Below are 21592 nucleotides of genomic sequence, written 5' to 3' on the forward strand. Positions count from 1 at the left end.
CCTCACCGGTGAATACTCAACAAATAATTCAATACACCACTTGAATTTTGAGCATTGTTGAACATAAACATTACACTTTCATCATTGCAAATCACAGAACATGTATAACTCATACCGGAAGCATAGACTATACATTGTCTCCATAATAATTCAATTGTGTGTTGGTTCATATATATTCCCATCGCATCACAGATCATTGCTACCAACCCAGAATAGGAAACACCTGAATTTAATATGATGGAGCTCCTCGCACGGTGTGAAAGTGCGTTCTGTGAGCTGCGTCTGCCTGTAGGGCGTTAAAAGCCGCCTTAACGACGCATAACCATTATGCGTCGTTCTTTAATGACGCATAACCCTTATGCGTCGTTAAGCGACGCATAATCCTTGTGCGTCATTAAGAACGACGCATAAGGGTTGTGCGTTTCATTAAGAACGACGCACAACCATTATGCGTCACTCCATCAATTAGAATAAAGCTATTCTCCTTCATTAATTTGGAATTCCATTATTTTTTAAGCACAAAAGAAGAAAGAAGTCGTCCTTGAATTGAATTGAGATGGAATCTTTCGGCTTGTATTTTATCTTTCAAAGAGCTAATGACTATGTTGAATATTATTAACATGTTACTCAGGGCAGGGACGGAGATAGCTTAGGCCAAGCCGCCGCTTCAGCGGGGGCTTGGCCGGTGCCGCCCTCGTAGATTTTCTTATAGTGTTTTTATGTTTTTTTTTCACAGAGATGTAAAGAATTGAAGGAAGTAGACGAGGAGAAAGAGAGGGGAGAGAGAAATATGATTGACCTTGAGAATAGAGTTAACTTTTATCTTACTTTATTGTTTTGTGGGATTAGGAAAATAGTAGTAATATTTAAAATTCTACATTGACATTTAAGCACCAAATTTTCTATTAGATAAATTAAATTCAATCCTTTCAATTGGTTAAATCAAATTCAATCGAAAGGTATAATTTAATGGTGGAAAAATGAGTAGTACTAATAAACAAGAGTACTTTGACTTAATTTATCATGATTGAGTGCGTTTAATTCACTAATAATATTAGTTTAGGAATATATTAATATTTTCTTCAATCTTTAAAAATGTTTTAAGAATCAAATAGTACTATTTAAAGTTTTATTATTTTATTTGTATAATAGTAATATATTGTATTAATCAATTTATTTATTCCAATAAATTTTTTCTACTAACACGTATTCATTTATCTTTTACTAATTTTGATAAATAGGCATCACATTTCACTCCTATTTTATCATAAAATTAATACTCTACATAATTATACACAACACATTCACTAACATTTTTTTCCCATTTTTAATATTTGAAATGAACCAAAGTGGGATAAGTAATCTCGAATGGATGAAGTACCATATTTATATTAAATTAATATTATAACAACTCAATTTGCGACTCTTATGATATCAAGATATCACTAAATGTGTTTATATCAATATTTTCTTTGGATTCAAATCTAAAATCCTAGATACACCATTACGGACCACTAGTACTATTAGATAAGGCTAGTCGCTACAAGAGATTCAAGAGCATCATGTGTTTTGTCGTATATGTCATTAGTTTTGAGCACCGGCTCATTTCAATTTCTAGTTCCGTCCATGAATTAACTTATCTGATCAAACTACGAATTCCTTTTGTTTTGTTTTGAATGCATTTCTCATATTTCTGAGTTGGATGGAACTCGTAGTGTGCAGTAATACAGTTACCATCCCAGACACTGTTGCTCTCACATTCCGATAAAGCATTGCACCTGATGATTGGAATGCTTTACCCCGGCTAAGAAATATCTTACTCTGGTTCCAGTTGATCCTGCTACACCTTTCTCTCTCTCTCTCTCTCTCTCGACCTGACTATCATACCCATCGTGTCTCTCCAGGAATGGTAGTAGTGTTTAAGCCACAAATGACCAATCCTCAGCAGCAGCAACGACCCCTCATGGCGCATCAGACACAACAACATCTTATGCAGTCGCATCAGCAACAGCATTAAAATCATCAAATGCAACAACAGCCACCACAACAGATGGTTGGTACGGGTATGAATCAAGGGTCTCCGAACATGCTGGCAGGAAATTTCCTACTTGCCATTAACTTGTAGACTGTAGAGTCATATCTCTTGGTAACTCATACAAAGAAATTACTACATGGTTTAGTTTTGTACTTGCTGCTGCTGCTGCTTTAACTTGTAGGCAATCTGGCGTGTACAGGGTTTGTTTTTGCATTTTTGTCTTGCTGTTATCACAATGTGATCTGAGTTCGTTTTCATATCCACATTATACAAATGGGCATAATTTCACTTGTATACGGTTAACCAATTTCACTATATACAGTACATATATGATAGTATATTCCATTTACTTTCCATTTTATCACAAATTATAAACTCTTGTATTTTCTGATGATAGTTTCAAAATTTACCAAATCATAATAATTGGAATGTCAAACGTATATATGAACGGCAAGCTTTTAAAGTTTCATGAATTGTACTAATGAATAAACTGGCTTGATTGTGATTCATAGATTATGCAAAATCCTAATAAAGCTTTTCAATACACTTGTGGATAACGTTATTATATCGAGGCCAAATTCACCAATTCAAGTAAAGAAGTGGAGAAAATTTTCCTCATTAAACTACATAAGTTTGATTAGAGTTGAATTATTTCATTATCCCAACCTTGGTAATAGCATTCACAGCTCAGCTGCCTCTTTCACTCTATGATCAAATTATGAAAAAGAAAAGGCCAGAGAAAATAGACACTAATTTATTTAACCGTGATAATTAGACTCTCTTTTCATGACACTAAATAAGAAATCAAACGTCATGCAAAACAAGTGAAACCCCAAAATCTAATTACAATAACAAAACAAACCTATTTCCTCTCCTCCCATTCAAAGCTTGTCTTCTCCCTCCCAACATTTAAAATCTGTATAAATATCATTGATTCGCAATCCTCCATTATCATCAATGGAGAAATTCGCCGTCTTCTTCGCATTCCTCTCCGTTTCCGCTGCCTCCAGAACACTCCCGCCCAATTCCAACTCCAATATCCTCCATGTTTCTGCCACCATTTCCAACACCCAGTCTCTGTTCTCGCACAATTCTAGAGGCGTACTACCCTCAATGCACGCGGTACACCACCGGAAGCCATCGGTTTCGGTTTCTCCCCTCAGTTTCGACCTCCACCCGCGATTGTCATTCAGCGGAACGTCGGAGAAGAACTACAAATCGCTCGCTCTGGCGCGCCTCCGCCGCGACTCCGCCCGAGTCGAGGCGATTCAGAGTAGGCTAGATCTTACGCCTCTGGAGGCGGAGAAGCTGGAGGGGGCGGTGATCTCCGGCACGAGCCAGGGAAGCGGCGAATACTTCAGCCGCGTGGGAGTGGGGAGGCCGCCGCTGGAGGCGTACATGGTGCTGGATACAGGGAGTGACGTCAGCTGGCTGCAATGCGCGCCCTGCTCAGACTGTTACCAACAGTCCGACCCGATTTTCGACCCGAGGCAATCCTCCTCCTTCACGCCCCTCGCATGTGACACCAGGCAATGCAGATCTCTCGACGTCTCCGAATGCCGCAACGACACGTGTCTCTACGAGGTCTCCTACGGCGACGGCTCCTACACCGTCGGCGATTTCGTCACTGAGACCGTCACCTTCGCCGGATCTCAATCCGTCGACAAAATCGCAATCGGCTGTGGCCACAATAACGAGGGGCTATTCGTCGGCGCCGCCGGTCTGATCGGCCTCGGCGGCGGCAAGCTCTCCTTCCCCTCGCAGATCAACGCCACCTCCTTCTCCTACTGCCTCGTCGACCGCGACTCCGCCTCCGCCTCCACGCTCGATTTCAATTCCCCCGCGCCTCCGGGAGCCGTAACGGCGCCGATGGTACGGAGCCCTAGCCTGGACACGTTCTACTACGTGGATCTGTCCGGAATCAGCGTCTCCGGCGAGATGCTGCCGATCTCTCCGTCGACGTTGAAGCTGAACGTCGACAGCGGCGAAGGAGGCGTGATTGTGGACTCCGGCACGGCTGTGACGAGGCTGCAGGAGGAGGCGTACGACGCGATGCGAGAGGCGTTTAGGAAGGGGACGGCGGAGCTGCCGGAGGCGGACGGAGTGGCGCTGTTCGACACGTGCTACGATCTGAGGTCGAGGAGGAGCGTGGAGGTGCCGACGGTGTCGTTTCATTTCTCGAACGGGAAGGAGCTGGCTTTACCGGCGAAGAACTACATGATTCCGGTGGACTCGGCAGGGACATTCTGCTTCGCTTTTGCAGGGACGTCGTCTGGGCTTGGGATTATTGGGAATGTTCAGCAGCAGGGGACACGTGTCACTTATGATCTCGCTAATTCTCTCATTGCCTTCTCTTCCAATAATTGCTAAGAGCACACTAGATTTGTGAGTGTGTGGGCCGGGCCTCAACAACTGTAAGCCCATATAGAGATTCTGTATAAATTATGGAGTAATTATTGCAGCAAGATATAGTGTTACTACTCCACCTAGGGAGGTTTCAATCTGAATTTGACGGGTTGGTCCAAATAATCCACCAAATTAGACAGTTATGGCTTAGAAAATATAACCTGATAAGATAGTTGGGCAACCCCGTCAGACTAGTGAGTCGACTTGTCGGGTTATGGTAATTTAGGATTTTTTATTTTTGTGTTTATGTTTCTAATTAACTGGCGCATAAACTAATTGGGTACAGGTACACTCCAATTCTCAATATTCTTGATTCACTAATTTTACATTAATTTTATTTAAGCGTCATAATTAGAAAGAAAAAAAAGGCTATTAAATTTGCAATTATCATAACGAGAACTTATATATATTATAGTGAACTACATAAATGGTACCTTATCTTTCACTTTCGCATATAAATGATACATGATCTTTATTTTATATCGTTTTTTGTACCATGAGACAAAAATAACCCTAGGTACCAAACATGTGATTTTTTTGTTATGTAGGATATTTTTGGAAATTTCAATTATACCAAACATGTGATTTCTTTTTTTCTTCTTTAATTCTTCTTCTTTCTTTTTTCTTCATTTTCTTTTTTCTTTTTAGTATTTTATCTTCCTTTCTTCTTTCTTTTTTCTCTTTAGTTTATGTTTCCTCTTTTTCTTTTCTCTTCTTTTTTCTTCTTTCTTTTTAGTATTTTATACATACATCTAATTGCATTCACAATATAAATCAATAACAAAACACCTAATTAAATTAACTATTTAAACTAATTAAATCAATGAATATTTTTAATTAATTATTTTATACTAATTTAGGATTGAAACACCTAACTAAAAATATTTAATTGTTTATATCATTATGAATACATCTCACACTTTAAATTTTTTATTAAAAGTATATTGATTAGTTATTAATTTAATATAATAATAGTAATAATACCAATAATAGTTATTATTATATAATATTATATGATTCATAATTTGAATAATTATACTATAATAATTTATTAATTAATACTAGATTTTAGTATTGTAACAATAATAATATTATTATAATAATTAAATATAATTATGACTATAATTTTAATTAAGTATATTTGAATGATATTAAAAAATAAATAAATTATAAATTTATAACATCACAATAATAATATTAGTATTGATTAATAATAATAATATAAAGAGTGAAGAAAATGAAAGAAAATATTATAATATCACTTTTTGTACTAATTTTGTGTATGCCTAAAATAACCACAATGACATAAATGGGAAAATGTATTTGCTCAGATGGCATTTTGGGATGAAAATTACATCAGGTACCAAAAATGTGATTTATAGGTACCGAAAATGATATAAAATAAAGATCAAGTATCATTTATGTGCGAAAGTGAAAGATCATGTATCATTTGTGTAGTTCCCTCTATATATTATTTGCAAATATTTTTTCGTATAATTTCTTCTAAACTCCAATCCTTTGCAAACCAAATAAATAAAATATACCATAATATATTTTGCACCTATTTTTGCACATACACATCCTCTACTAATTAATTATATACATTCCTTTACTATAACTTTTGTCTACATTCATATAAGGATTTTAATAATTTATTTTCCAATTTCTAGACTTTAATATTATTTCACAAGAACAATGTTATTGATTGTCACAATCCCTAATAAATATGAATTATAAATTATAAATTCTTATATTTAATATATTCTAAAGGTTTTCAGAATATATATTTATTACTACTAAAGATGGAAAAATAATTTTAATTATTTGATTTAACCCGATTAGCCCGTAGGGCTAGCCCTAAAATCAAATGTTTTGGGTTAGGTTCGTATATTTTTAACCTGATAAAGTTTCAGCTCGGTTTGCTCGTACCCGAGTATAGTTGACCCGAAATCTACTGGATTGGCTTCATTGACATCCATATTGCCAATTGTATTAGCCTCTAAATTTTGGGTATAGTTTGTTTTCAATAAAGTTTTCTTAATTTCAAATTGTACTTATTTTACGTGCATATTTGGTTGGCAATATTTGGTTTCAATTTATTATGCATATTTGGTTTATTGCATTTGGTTTCATTCATTATAGCATTAGCATGTGAAAGCCTTCTATTTTCCATTTGATATAGATTATGGGACCATTAAAGTAATACTCCTATTTGTTTCTTGTATTAACCTTGAAAATCTATTATCCATTTGTATATATGATACTCTCTCTATCTCAAGAATATGCACTCATTCCTTTTTAGTCTGTCTCACAAGAATATGCAATTTCTAATTTTGAAAATGTTTTTCTCTCTAATCAAGTGGGACTCATTCCCCACCAACAATTCTCTATTTTACTTTGACTAAAGTATCAATTTGGTCCTTAACATATTGCGTTTTTTTTATTTTGGTCCAAAACATTATCTTTTGAATTATTCGGTCCCTCACATTTGAAATCGAATCACATTTGGTCCATTTTGGACGGTTCCGTCAAATTTTTGACGGTTTAAATTATCGGGTCGCAAATCCGTCACTAATCTGTCACTAACTGAGAGAAACTGATCCGTCACTAATTGAGAGAAACTGATTCGGTAAATTTTTGACGGAGTTCATGGTTCTCCACCACGGAGCGCCGGCGTGGCCTTCCCACCGTGCGTGGCTCTTCGTCTTCGTCCTCTTCTTCATCTTCACCTTCGCCTTCACCCTCCCCACCACCAGGGACGGCGCCGGCCTAGAATTCCAAATCCAGCCTCCCCAACTCCGTCTTCGACGCGCTTCACCACTACGCCGCCCTCAACGCCTCCTCCACCGGCCGCATGTCCGCCGACGAGCTGAACACCATCGCCGCCATGCTCCGCCGCTGCGCCGCCTCCTGCAACATCCTCGTCTTCGGGCTTAGTCACGAAACCCTATTGTGGAATTCCCTCAACCACAACGGCCGCACCGTGTTCTCGCGCGTATTAGTGATGGATTTGTGACGGATTAGTTTCTCCCAGTTAGTGACAGATTTGTGACCCGATAATTAAAATCGTCAAAAATTTGACGGAACCGTCCAAAATGGACCAAATGTGACCCGTTTTTATCTGTGAGAGACCGAATAATTCAAAAGATAATGTTTTGGACCAAAATAAAAAAACGCAATATGTTAAGGACCAAATTGGGACTTTAGTCTTTTACTTTTTCTCTCTACCTCTGTCTTCCTTTACTAATTTTACATTAAAACTCGTGTCGACCCCAAATATCATCAAAAGAAATGTCATGAACTACTAAATCAAAAAATATATATATATTATTGGCTATAAGTTCGTAAAACTTGGGCCAAAGTGTAAGTACTGGACCCAACCTAAATAAATGATTCTAATTTTTTGCAATGGGGGCCATTCCTTACAACCCAACATTTAATTAGTACGACCATGGAACACACACATGTCTACTGTCTCTCCTTTTGCTGATCCATCACTATTCACCAACTTTCTTTCTTTATAAGGTTTTTTTATGTATAGCTATTTCTCTTGAGTTTTAGAGATCGATTTCTTATGTTTTTTTTCATAATCACGTGGGATTCCAAACTATTGGGATAATGAGTTTTAGTTATTTGAACAATAGTCTTAGTGATACGCTGGGCAAATTGCCCTTGAATAACAATTCAATTCGATGCATTGCAATTAATGTAAGTATCATGATTATATTGGCATACGTTCCATTTCGCTTACAGCTCAGTTTTGAGTAAAATATGAATATATTCCTATACTATAGTAGAACTGTATTTTCTCTTTTATCTTATAATAATCTCAACTAATGTTGCTGCCATTATCTCATGCAAATTCAATTCTCTCGAGTCTCTCTTGTGACAATGAAGTAGGTGGCAAATATTGAAGTTTGAATCATTTGACATTTTTTTTTATCCACAATGCATCTGGGAAACAAGGTCAACGAATTTATAATCAATCAGCCCATCCCCAAATTTAAGTAAGTTTCAGCCACAACACAAACGGCACGCACAATTCAGCCAACCACAGCACAAACGACGCACACAATTCAGCCGCAACCTGTTGTGATGCGGAATTCACCATGGCTGCTAGCCTTTTAGTCACAACATCCCCATCCATTCTCATTCAATCAAGATTCTATGACATTCACAAAAACTTAAAACTTCTTGATTTCAAAGATTATATTTTGTGGTATATAATCCTTCATAATAGAGAAGGGAATTTTGCATTGCTTTATGGGGGGGGGGGGGGGGGTCTTTTATACACTCCCTCTGTGCCAAGGTGAATGTTATACTTTCATTTTTACTTTATTCCCCAAAAGATGTTACATTTCTTTTTTTAAGAGATTTTTTTCTTTTGCATTCGTATATAAATTTATATTTCCTCTCTCTCCACTTAAAACATAAAACAATATCTCTTCAAATTTCGTGTTATCACCCAAGTGTGACACCTACCTTAGGACGAATGGAGTATTGTTGTTTTTCAAGCCAACATTTCTTGTGAGTTCAATATGTTGACAATTGATTTTGCAATGAAGAGAAAAAGAGCATTACTTTCTATATAAATTTGTTGGACAATATGATATCAATGATTAGTTTAGTGATAAATATATTTTGCTAAAATTTAAATGATGTGGGTCCAAAACTTAACTTCATCTTATTGGATTTTTTAATTTTATCATATTTTTTCATTTTATTTTATTATTTTGCCTTTCTTTTTCTAAAACACATTTATATTTTTATAAGTTTGTGAATTTCATTACTATACAAAAAATAAACAGTATATTAATTTAATTTAAACAGTTAACTAAGTTTAATTGTTTTATGAATATTTTGTTTTTAATGAATCTCATATTTTAATTAAAATGAAAAAATAGTAGTACTATTTGTTTAGATTTTATAATAATTAAATTAAAATAATAAATGAATAGAACTGTGGGACCAATGATTATAATGGAATTAATGGATGGTGAGTTGTGGATGTTGTTTCTTAAACAAGAAATGAGGCAAAAAAATTTATGAAACCCATGAACATGGAGTGAATGAACGATTTAAGAAATGTAATTGAGGATGATCTTATCTCATCGCGTTTTGTTCATTGAAAAATTGTGGAGGAAGACGTCGAGGGATACAAAAAATGGGAGGTGACTTCACGAGCTATGAGCGGGGCGGAGGTGCATTGTCCAGGTCCAACAGAAACAACGTTGTCTGCTTCGGATTCTGCTATGGTCGATGTCTTCTTGATGATAATTTTTTTAAATGGAGAAATGCAAGGTAGAAATGAAGAGAAATGTGAGGTAAAATTATTTTTTCAATTTTAAAATTGGAAGTTAGATTAAATTGACACATAATGAGTCAAACATTAGTAAATTAACAGGTAGGAACTATCTGTAGTCAAAATTAATTGTTTTTTAAAAATTACTATAAATATAATAAAACTTGATAATTTTAGAGGCTTTTATTATAATTGTTTTAAAAATTAATTGCAATTTATTTATTTATTTTTAATTGCCTGACATAAGTAATATTGTTTTTCGGATTCTGCTATGACCGATGTTTTCTTGACAATAATTTTTCCAAAAAGGAGAAATGTGAGGTAGGAATGCATAGAGATGTGAGGTAAAATTAATTTTTCAATTTTAAAATTAGAAGTTAGATAAAATTGACATATAAGGAGTCAAACATTATTAAACTGACAAGTATGAACTATCTGTAGTCAAAATAATTGTCATATAATTTAAAAATTACTCTAAAAATGAAATATGATAAAAATATTTTGACAATTTTAGCTGCTATTATTATAATTGTTTCTAAAATTAATTGTTTTTAGTTTTCCAACAGAAGTAACGTTGTCTGCTTCCGATTTTGCGACGTCCGGTGTCTTTTTGACGAGATTTTTTTTAAAGAGAGAAATGTAGAAGGTAGGAATGAAGAGAGATATGATGTAAAATTAATTTTTCAATTTTAAATTGAAAGTTAGATTAAATTGACGAGTCAAACATTATTAAATTGACAGGTAGGAACTATATATACTAGTAAAAATTATTATAAAAATAAAATAAAATAAAAATTGATAATTTTAGCTATTATTATTAAAATAGACATATAATGAGTTAAACATTATTAAATTGACAAGTATGAACCATCTGTAGTCAAAATAATTGTCATATAATTTAAAAATTACTCTAAAAATGAAATATGATAAAAATTGATAAGTTTAGCAACTATTATTATAATTGTTTCTAAAATTAATTGTTATATAATTAATTTTTTTAAGTCGTCCAACAAAAGTAACGTTGTTTGCTTCGAATTTTACGATGCCCGATGTCTTCTAACGAGAACTTTTTTAAAGAAAAAAAATGTAAAAAGGGAGAAATGAAGAGAGACGTCAGGTAAAATTAAATTTTTAATTTTAAATTGGAAGAGATATTAAATTGGCGAGTCAAATATTATTAATTTGACAGGTAGGAACTATATGTAGTCAAAATTATTAAAAAAATAAAATATAATAAAAATTGATAATTTTAGCTATTATTATTAAAAAAATTTAATTCTATAGGGTGGAAGTTCCCGCCTGAAAGTAGGCGACTTTGAAGAGGTGTAGGAGGGAATCCTAGACTGCTCCGCTGCAGTGGCGGTGGCGCGGCGGTATAAAAAGTAGTGTCACATATGGGTTGCGGTGGCTGAGCTGGGTCCCGTTGAATTTATCCAACGTCCCTGCACCACTGCAGGTTGATTCTTCCAAGCAAAACCTCCGCAATTAATTCCCATTTATTTCTTCTCCTAACAAAATTTAATTATATTCCTACTTTGATCTGCTATTGCAATAGTCCTATCTATCGATTCTATCCTATCTCATCACCATCCCATCTGCCATCATCTTCTATTCAACTCTCTTTCGTATTTGCACTAATTAAGGCAAATTCCAGGTAATTCTTTAATTTTAGAATTGCAGAAGAAATATGCACAATTTGTATGCACGCTTGTTTTATTGACTCAAAAAACAATTTTATTTCTGCAAAAGATATGCTCAGATTTTCTTACTTCAACCTTTTCTCCCTCTCGTTTCGGCAGCCGTTTCTGCTCCTACCTCTCTGATTCTTGCACTCTTTTCCTTGTGCAACTTCTTGCTCTTGTAGTCTTGTTGCTGCATAGAACACGTGAGGAAAGTTGGAGTTGAGATGCATAGCTTCAAGTCCACTGTAACACAACAAGCTATTGCTCTCACCACTTCTGATGTGTATTGCCATTCTCAGCCATCATTTTACATCAGGTTCTTAAAGATGCTGTCTTTTTTTAGTGTTTGCATGTCTCATTTTATTCAGGGTGATGAGGCTCTTGCATGTCTCATTTTAGGGGTGAAGAAGGTAGTAGAAATGGGGCTCGCTTTTCAGATCTTGGGGAGCTGGAGCAGTCTCCTGGAAATGGGTTTCATCATGATGATGCTTTGAACTTAAGCAGAAGTAAGCTTCTCTGTGTTTGTTTGTGTTTTTTGACACAACTTGTTCTAACTAACATAAACCTTGTGTGTTAATTAGGCTCAATGTACAATGATTTGAAGGCAAGCAATGTTTCTGTTGTGTCTAGTAACTTGCAGTTTGGTGGCCTCAACAACGTATGTCTTCTTCCACATCTTCAGCACTCAAGCTCTATTCACAAATTCTGATGAGTTGAATGCTTTGTGTTTTTACAGAGCTTGGGTTCAGCAGAGATGGTTTCATCTGCAACAGGGGTTGACTCAGGCCAATTCATGTCACACAAGGGGCCAATTGTGGATTTCTGCGGCGGTGGTGGTGCTATGGGAAATGGCCAGTTTGAAAACTGGGGTGATTCAGGGGTGGTGGCAGATCACAGCCAGCAGACTGACACTTCTACAGACACTGATGACAAAAATCAGGTCCCCCTTTTTTTCCTCTTCTCCTCACTACCTGTTTCTTGAATCCACAATGTGTGAGAAAGTTTATTCTTTTACACTTAAGTTTGGAAGTCTTCACATGTTTTGTCTTCTTTCTTCAAATGTTCGAGTTCTGTTAATCATGTAGTAACTCACAGCTCTCTATTGCCAACACTGATATTGTGTTGGAACTTGAGATTAATTTTTTCTGCTGTGGAAAAACATATTTTTTCAATGAAAGAGTTCTACTTGGCTACTTGTTTTGGGGAGTAAATGAACTTCATGACTCATTAGGCCAAAGTTTCTTAAATTTTTGGGAAATTTGGGGCTTTTGGTAGACATTCATTCAAAGGAACTGACTTGTTGATTTGGCTGTGCATTTTTCAGTATCCTGTAGTGCACAATGAGAGATTGATGGGCGCGGACTCTATGGACCAATTGAATGAGAAAATCGGAGACCAAAAGGTCGTTTCTTTGCTATTTCTAACTTGTTTTACTGCCAGGTATAATATGTTTTGTCGAAGTGACAATATTTTGTTTTACGTTGCCTTCGATTCAGACATTGCGTAGGCTAGCTCAGAATCGTGAAGCAGCTCGGAAGAGCCGAATGAGGAAAAAGGTAATTGCAAATCGTTTGAACACTTGTTGATTGATTATTATGGGGAACTTGTATGCTTATACTCCCCTTCCATGGTTAGGTCCATGGCTACAAAAATTTGTCTAATTGTTAAGGAGTCTAGTTATCCGGCTTTGATGGATTTACCTTAAAATTACTACGCAAACTATTGCTTCTTGCTTTACCTCGAATTCTCCGAACATATACTCTCTGTTCCTCTACCTACAACATATGTGGGGCTTAATTCGAAGCTACTAAAAATTTTGTATATTTTCATGTTGCCTTTTGGCCCAAAAAAGCTAATGCTAATGCATTAATTTGTTTCAGTGAGAAAGTTCATATGATTGAGTAACATTTAGTTTTGGTTTTTGGTTAGGCCTATGTTCAACAGCTTGAGAATAGTCGGCTAAAGCTCACGCAACTAGAGCAGGAGCTGAAAAAAGTACGGCAGCAGGTATATTCCCTTTGTCATGTTTGAGAATTAAGAAAGTACAAGGATCGTTGAAATCCCAAACGTGTTCCTTTAGGGATTAAATTACGTGTTATCTTCGTTCCAATAAAAATAGCTTCACTTTGTACAGACATGTAGAGCTAATCCTAAATAATGCAGGGTGCGTTAGCCGCATCTGGATATCATGCAGATCATTCTCTAGGTGGAAATGGTAAGTCAAGAAGTTCTTCCCTACATGTGGACATCATTTTAACTAGCAAAATCCAGAGACCTATGATTCGACTACTGAAAATATGAAATCTGTGTCTGATCAAGTGGCATTTCCTTTTCATAAATCATGAGTATAGGGACTATGGCATTTGACCTAGATTATGCGAGATGGCTTGATGAACACCAGCGGCTGATTAATGATCTCAGAACTGCTGTAAATTCTCATGTGGGCGACAGTGAACTCCGGCTTCTTGTTGAGGGCATGATGTCTCATTATGATGAGATATTCCGCCTTAAGAGTGCTGGTGCAAAATCAGACGTCTTTCACATGCTTTCGGGCATGTGGAAGACTCCGGCTGAGAGGTGCTTCATGTGGTTAGGAGGATTTTGCTGCTCTGAGGTTCTCAAGGTAATCTAATGTTATTTCTGTATTTTTTTAGTACTCCTGCAATAATGGATAGAGATCTTATTCCGTTTCCATCATCTGTTTGTGAAACATTTAGATACTCGGAAACCAAATCGAGCCATTAACAGAGCAACAGCTGGTGGGGATTTGCAACCTGCAGCAATCCTCCCAACAGGCTGAGGATGCCTTGTCTCAAGGAATGGAAGCTCTTCAACAGTCGCTCGTAGAGACACTCTCCTCAAACGCCCTCGCCCCTCGTAACTCTGCAAACATGGCTGACTATATGGGGCAGATGGCCATTGCCATGAGCAAGCTTGCCACACTTGAGAATTTCCTTCATCAGGCAAGTATCCTTTCCAAATACGAAAACCTCGTGTATCAATTCACCATAATAAAACTTCTAAAAGTTTTGAATTTTACACCAACAGGCCGACCTCCTGAGACTCCAGATGTTGCAACAACTGCAACGAATACTAACAACTCGTCAAGCTGCTCGTGCTCTTCTTGCCATCAGTGATCACAGATCAAGGCTCCGAGCTCTGAGCTCGTTGTGGCTAGCACGCCCTAAGGAATGATATTGCTGTCTTCTTATGTTCGTCGACACCCTACTTTGCCTACTAGCCCGCCATGTAAGTAAAAGCATTTTCTAGTGAGACATGTTGATCCATAGCTTAGCGGAGAACCTTTTTCTGTATCAAAGAATCGTTTATGCACTGCAATTTCTTGATGATCAATGTCTAAGAACCGTTACAAACGTATGATCTCAAACCATCATTTATTTAGAGAAAAGATTCTGGATATATTTCCCAAGATCATCAGACTTTATTCATTCATATTTACATATCCTTTAATAAAAGAATCACAAAAATATTTTCCTAATCTTCAGTTTTCTCAACGCCCTTGTTTGTTTGTCCTCTTTCGTTCCTCTTCCTTCCTGCAGCCATAAAAAGTAGCCAAGTTTGGTTATTAATTACAAAAATAAAAAAAAGGTACTCTAAAGTAAATATTTGTCTCAAAATTCAGATTATGAAAGCATACTTGATCTGTTCTTCCTCCTTGACTGCACAATTTGTGGGATGAACACACCAGTCCCGTTTCCAGTTCTCGACGCATTCATGATCAACGCACGCGCTGCAACCTCCTCCTTATGCCGGAGCCAGTCGTAATATCCACGACGGCCCTGTTTCTGGGCTGCCACTGCGTTCGAATTCTTGATTTTGTGTTCTTGAACATCATGGTCGTCGTCTGCTGTGAGTTGCAAGACTTGTTTCCTTAGCTCACTGTAGAAAACATCATCCTCGTATTCCAACTCGTCAAACTGAAAATCCATTGAGAAGTTTTGCTATTGAGTTGCGGATCTTTGTTATGTTTTCACTTGCAAATTTTGTGATATATATATGTGTGGTATGCGTGTAAAATTTGATGTTTTATGGCCTGTCTCCACCTATTTGGATTCAAATTGCTAGGAAAATTCCCAAATTTGTAATATAGTTTGTGATTCCATGTGTTTTTTTAATTTAAATTGAATATTAGTGGTGAATTTTCGTAACCGAGTCTGTTTTGGGTCTAAAACGCGTTGAAAATTTACTGGATTCTAGAAATGAAATCTTTATTGTAATGATGATTTTTCTATATTGACTTCGTGTGGGGCGGGTCATGAAAATTTGCCTAGTATTTTCATTCTATACTTAGTATTTAAAATGCACAAAATGAAATATTCTTATGTTCCATAATAACAGAATCATATTCTTTATTATTGTTTTATTATAGTTGGATTATTTTATTTTTTGAAAAACGTTAATAATACATTTAATCTATTTTATTTTATTTCATTACTATTTCTTAGTTGTTTATTTTACTTTCTTTCTTATTATATTCTTTTTTCTTGAGTGGTTATATTATAATTTTCTTAAATTTCATTTCCATGAGAATTATCTCAATTATTATAGGATGAATGGAGTAAAATATAGAAATATATTATACTATTTTTTTTATTCCACGACAATGAAGTTGTAGTATTTCGTTTTGAATTGTTCCGTTGTAGAGGAGTAGTTTTTTTTTGCTTATTCATTTTTATGGGGTAAGTGAATTATTTTTTGACAAATTCATCAATAAGGAATAAGGTCATGCACATCAATAAAGGGAATTAATTATAACATTACATGTGCTATTTATGTTAGTATTACTTAAGAAGATTAAATATAATTAAGGGCATTAATTGTGTTATTAATTGTGAAATATGTGTGCAATGCGCACGAAAAGAACGTCCTTCGTTTTTCAGGCAAAATTTACTTTTTAATCTTTATTCTTATCAATTACTACTCCCTTCATCCCTGAAAAGTATAAGTGTATAACATTTGGTATGACATGGATTTTAATGCATAGTTGGTAAAACAAGAGAGAAATAGAAAAAAAAATAATTAAAGTATTGTTAATGGAAAATTGATCTCACTACATTAGAGAAAAATGAGCTTCCAAAATAAAAAGTTCATAATTTTTCAAAAACAAACTAAAAATGAAATAGTTCATAATTTTCAGGGACAGAAGGTGAGAAGTACTATTTTCTATTCTTTCAAGTAATGTGATGTTTCTTGTATTTTAGCAGTACTATTTTGGCACCTAATTTATAAATAAAAAAAATACTGGGATAGATAGTAAATGTGACGGTCGCAAAAATAATTATGGATAGGGACTAAAATTTTTAAATTTAAATTATATATATATATATATATATATATATATATATATATATATATATATATATATATATATATAGAGTCCCATTATTCACAAATCCACTCTTAAAGACCGAACTAGAGACCAAATTAGGGCCCTTAGATCTAGGGTTTAATGGATGAGATTAGACAATGCTATATTAATTTCGCTCCTTCATTAGGTAGACAATTTACTTCAATGCAGGGGTATTTTGGCCAAAACATATATGAGCTCATCTCCTACCCCATCTCATCTTCTCTTATTTCCTCCTTCTAAATCTCTCCTCCATCCATCTCTCTCTCTAAACAAAATTGAAATCCCCAGAAGTCGTCGTCCTCAACGCATTTGGCCCTCCTTCGCGGTACCGCTGCCGTCGCCGGCGTGAGACGGCATGTGTTGCCGTCACTCTCACGGCTGTCACCCTTTAGCGTCGTCATGTGAATTTGTATAATCTTTCGCCAATCTCCTGATCATCCTCATACTTTATCAATGGCTCCATCTCTTCATCTTCGCTGCCGCTTGACGACGGATCTGGATAGCCGGAATCCGATCAATGTAAGGATACTCATACGATCCACAGTATCCCATCCCCTTGAACCAATCATGAAATCTTGAGAGCTCCTCTGCCTGCACGGCCCCTTCGACGCAGCTCCAGTAGGGCATCCGGATTAGATTCTCCAAAACCTTATCCATCTCCACCGCGTACCAGCAGATACTATCGTGGATCACGTGCTTCATCGCCGACCGCACCAGGAAGCTTCTCGAAGCCGCACCAACCGGTCAGCAGCTTATGGCGCGATCGATCAGACTCTGAACCTGAGGCATAACTTCAATCGTGCTCGTCAATTTATCCGCATCGTCTCCATTGGTATAAATGAATGCGTGTGCGTCTAGTGCTTCGTCGAGTAGCCTAGCGTAGGATTTAACAAAGGCGGTGTAATCGTCGGAGGTGGAGGAGGTGCTGTCACGGAAAGTGCAAGGGTAGAGGGATGTGCTGCCGTCACTCTCACGGCTCTCACGACATTTGAAACGAAGTATTTGTAGAAGAATTTGGTGTCCTACTGGATGAAGTAAAAACCTAGTATAATGAAGTATTAACTTTTTAGAATGAAGTAATAAACCCACTGGAATAAATTGTACTATTATTTACAGTGAATAAAATAAAAAACCTTGTTCAATGAATTTGAAAGAAACATGTGTTGAATTATGTGAAAACCTATTGGAATGAACTAAAATCCTATTTGAATTAAGTAATGACACATTTGAATGAAGTAATAAACCTACTAAAATAAAGTAAAAACATGTTCATTTCCAATTTATTACGTAATGGATGGAATGAAGTAATACACTTACTTGAATTTAGTACAAACGTACTAGAATGAAGTAAAAATATATTCATCTTCAATTTATTACGTACTGGATTGAAGTAATAAACCTATTGGAATGAAGTAAACACCTACTAAAATGAAGTAATACCTACTGGAAATAAGTTATGCTCTGGTATTTTTTAATTTATTAGTATAATATGTCATACGTCAATATTAATAGTCATTTGATTCTTTTCATTTCTAATATTATTCATTCATTATATATTACTTCATTTAGCCAAGTTATTACTTAATTCAGATAGTTCCATCACTTCATCTATTAGTTTGTAATTTATTACTTCATTTATTTGTTTTCTGACAAAATAATGATACATTTATTTGTTTGTAATTTGTTACTTCATTCCAATAGTTTTGATACTTTATTTCAGTGGTTAATTACTTCATTACATGTGGTTATAACTTCATCAAGTACGTTATTTAGTTCATTACAAATATAATTTTTTGCAAACTATGCATACAACACGGTTCAATTCATATTACTTCATTACTTGATGTTATTACTCCATCAAGTGCGTTATTTAGTTCATTAAAATTATAATTCTTCACAAACTATGCATATAATACCATTATGTTCATATCACTTCATTATTTGAGGTTATAACTTCATCAAGTTCGTTATTTAGTTCATTACAATATTAATTCTTTGCAAACTATACATACAACACAGTTCTCCAACTGTTCTTCTCTATTCCCCAAAATTCCTTCAATCTACAACGACGATTTCCACCAGAAATTCTTCTCAATCAAACTGGATGACGATAAATTACTAGAATGAAGTAATAAACTAGTGGAATTAAGTAATAAACTACGACATTGAAGTATTGAACATACAAAGATGATTAATAGGCAGGTTCAGTCTTAGCATACGAATACATCATAATAAAGAATAAATACTTCATTAATAAAACACTTCATATAGTCTATTTGATTTAATGTGTACCAAAAATTTAAATAGATTCAAATTCAAAGTGTAGTGAAGTAATAAACAACTGGAATGAAGTACATAACAACATGAATGAAGTACGATACTAGAATGAATAATTTGATACTTCATTTAAGTGATTAATTACTTCATTAAATGTGGTTATAACTTCATCAAGTACGTTATTTAGTTCATTACAAATATAATTTTTCGCAAACTATGCATACAACACGGTTCAATTCTTATGATGCATGTCAATGTTGATGAAGTTATAACCTCATTTAATAAGGTAATGGACTAAAGTAATAACCCAATTGAAGTTCAATAAAGTAAAATTTTATTGTGATGAAGTGGTATACTTGTCGAATAAAGTAAATGCACATATGAATGAAGTAGTGATCACTCTTCCTCATATGCTCAAGAATCCCTTAAAGTAATAACCTAGTGAATGAATGAAGTAATAACCTATTTGAATGAAGTAACAAGTTCATTACAACCGCTTGACGTTTAACGCAGTTAACTTCTTGTATTATTACTGTGTTTCAATAAAAGACCATATTTACTTCATTACTAACGTTCATTTGGTTCATTATTTAGTAAATACAGTTGATCATATCATTACCCCTTGGTGTTTAGCACAGTGAACGTATTATTATTACCACATTTCAATAAAAATATCAAATTACTTCATTACTATGTTCATTTAGTTCATTATTAATGAATATAGTTTATTATTATCGCTTAACGTTTAACACAATTAATTTTTTTTATCGTTACTATATTTCAATAAAATATCGAAATTACTTCATCACATATGTTCATTAGATTCATTATTTAGTGAATATAGTTCATTATATATATAAATAAGTTCAGAATAACCATACAAAGACTTCATCATAAAGCACCAAACGTGTCTAAATCTAGACACTAGAGGAATGCAATTAATCTGGCATTTAATTTTATCTCTCTCGCATAAACACATAAACAATGCACCTGGAAAACATACCTTGTTCCAAAGCGGACGACAAACAAGAAAATTAATCCAAAATCAATAAAGAAACATTAATCCAAAATCTTCCCTAATCTGGGAAACATAATTAATCTCCAATTGGTGAAGATTATTAATCAAATGATTAGCATTAATATAAATATACATATTCATATAACCAATCTAATCGCCCATACGTATGGACGGTAACTAATAACTATAGTATCGATCTTTCAAAAGCGACACTGAGCAGCTGAAGACGAACACCGTCATGATAGCGACGTGGATGATGAGAAGCGTCAGTGGTGGCGGCGGTAGGACCAGCGGCAGGAGAAGTAGTGACACCGTGAGGAGCACCATCAGCACCACCGCCCTCACGCTGTAGTATCTGTAGGAGCTCTGCAATGTGGCCAACGATTTCAGGCTTAGGTTTAAATCATCAGCCGCAAAACCATGTGTTTCTACCGTAACTGCATCATTTTTGGATTTTTGGGTATTCCAAATCTACCCTTTTGTCAATTTGACTGAATAAAAATAAAAGATAATGTGTGATTATTAATAACCATTAGATGTGATTAATGAGTGGATGAGATTTGGTCTCTAGTTCGATCTTTAAGAAGGGTTCGACATTGATCACAACCCTATATATATAATTTAGATAATTTGTATCTGCTTTTCAATTATAAGTTACACTAAATTTAACTAAAAATTTTAAAAAAATACTAGAAAAAAGTTTTAAAAAAATTAAGTATTTTATTAAGGGCTTAAGCCCCTCTCCCTTCCACTTTGGGTCCTTATTTATGCATAGTAATGTGCGTATTCAAGTTTGCACTTGAACCCAATTCAATTTATATTACAACTATATTTACTTTCCAGGTAAATGCTGTCTAGCGTCGTCATGATGTCTGACTCAAGTCAACGTTATATACTACTCTCTTCCTCACATAAATTTTTCATACTTTGACCTTGTAAGAATTTTTAAAAAATATAATAAAAAATAAATTAGAAAAATTAGTAGACTATGAGTTTTATTTTTATATATTAATTTTATTATAAAATATTAGTGAAAATGAGTTAGTGGAATATGAGATTAACTATTAAAAATAATAAAAAGTGAAATATGATAAATTTGATGGGACATATGAAAATAGAAAAATGTGATAAACTTTAAGAGACTAGAGTATTCTATATTACTCCTATATTAGGAAATTTTTATGACATTATGATTTCGCAATCAACATTCTTTGTTTGACTCACTCTCCTCCTAGCATAGTTAAGTAATTACTCTCTCTATAGATAATTATTTGTTGAAGATAAGAATGATTGTTAATTTTTTTGGTTGTTTTAATTACAGCCACAATTTTGATACTAAGTTATATTTCATGGAACCCAACCAATTATTAATAGGAGTATATGTTATTCCTAATGAACATAAGAATCAAATAACATGGCATGGCAGAAAATGGTTCGAACTTAGCAATATAAATTGAGACAGTCCCAAATCCCAACATTGAAATATAGCGGTTAGAGTAAG

The 21592-nt window shown here is 34.8% G+C and overlaps 3 protein-coding genes across 5 annotated transcripts; 2 read left to right on the forward strand and 1 right to left on the reverse strand.

The window, feature by feature from the left end:
* The first annotated feature begins 2778 nt into the window (after positions 1-2778).
* On the forward strand, positions 2779-4773 carry LOC121806739 (protein ASPARTIC PROTEASE IN GUARD CELL 1-like). Its single transcript, XM_042206873.1, has one exon. It carries the CDS (start codon positions 2993-2995, stop codon positions 4403-4405), a length of 1413 nt encoding a protein of 470 aa, XP_042062807.1. The 5' UTR covers positions 2779-2992; the 3' UTR covers positions 4406-4773.
* A 6287-nt stretch (positions 4774-11060) lies between these two features.
* On the forward strand, positions 11061-14779 carry LOC121806826 (transcription factor TGA2.3-like). Of its 3 annotated transcripts, XM_042206982.1 has the most exons (12): positions 11062-11397; positions 11543-11741; positions 11825-11931; positions 12007-12083; positions 12162-12365; positions 12750-12827; positions 12922-12981; positions 13355-13432; positions 13589-13640; positions 13777-14048; positions 14143-14388; positions 14474-14779. In XM_042206982.1, the coding sequence occupies exons 2-12, from the start codon at positions 11650-11652 to the stop codon at positions 14618-14620; spliced, it is 1413 nt and encodes a 470-aa protein (XP_042062916.1). In that variant the 5' UTR covers positions 11062-11397; positions 11543-11649; the 3' UTR covers positions 14621-14779. The 3 variants fall into 3 exon arrangements, with proteins under 3 accessions (XP_042062913.1, XP_042062915.1, XP_042062916.1); XM_042206979.1 differs by having other exon boundaries at positions 11061-11397; positions 14143-14779; XM_042206981.1 differs by having other exon boundaries at positions 11061-11397; positions 11608-11741; positions 14143-14779.
* Positions 14780-14803: 24 nt separating this feature from the next.
* Positions 14804-15487, reverse strand: LOC121806828. The gene is made up of 2 exons (XM_042206983.1): positions 15084-15487; positions 14804-14979 (listed from the first exon to the last, which is right to left on the reverse strand). The coding sequence occupies exons 1-2, from the start codon at positions 15373-15375 to the stop codon at positions 14921-14923; spliced, it is 351 nt and encodes a 116-aa protein (XP_042062917.1). The 5' UTR covers positions 15376-15487; the 3' UTR covers positions 14804-14920.
* Between the last annotated feature and the right edge of the window lie 6105 nt (positions 15488-21592).

The sequence above is a fragment of the Salvia splendens genome, chromosome 6 (genome assembly GCF_004379255.2).
Source record: "Salvia splendens isolate huo1 chromosome 6, SspV2, whole genome shotgun sequence".
In the NCBI taxonomy this organism is placed as follows: Eukaryota; Viridiplantae; Streptophyta; class Magnoliopsida; order Lamiales; family Lamiaceae; genus Salvia; species Salvia splendens.

What these genes read in the sequence shown, in the direction of transcription:
- LOC121806826 (XM_042206979.1), top strand. Translation starts at nt 11,650, where the DNA reads ATGCATAGCTTCAAGTCCACTGTAACACAACAAGCTATTGCTCTCACC. An exon ending in TGCTTTGAACTTAAGCAGAA is followed by an intron (nt 11,932 to 12,006) that starts GTAAGCTTCTCT and finishes TGTGTTAATTAG; the next exon opens with GCTCAATGTACAATGATTTG. An exon ending in AGTTTGGTGGCCTCAACAAC is followed by an intron (nt 12,084 to 12,161) that starts GTATGTCTTCTT and finishes GTGTTTTTACAG; the next exon opens with AGCTTGGGTTCAGCAGAGAT.
- LOC121806828 (XM_042206983.1), bottom strand. Translation starts at nt 15,375, where the DNA reads ATGGATTTTCAGTTTGACGAGTTGGAATACGAGGATGATGTTTTCTAC. An exon ending in AAGGAGGAAGAACAGATCAA is followed by an intron (nt 14,980 to 15,083) that starts GTATGCTTTCAT and finishes TTATGGCTGCAG; the next exon opens with GAAGGAAGAGGAACGAAAGA.
- LOC121806739 (XM_042206873.1), top strand. Translation starts at nt 2,993, where the DNA reads ATGGAGAAATTCGCCGTCTTCTTCGCATTCCTCTCCGTTTCCGCTGCC.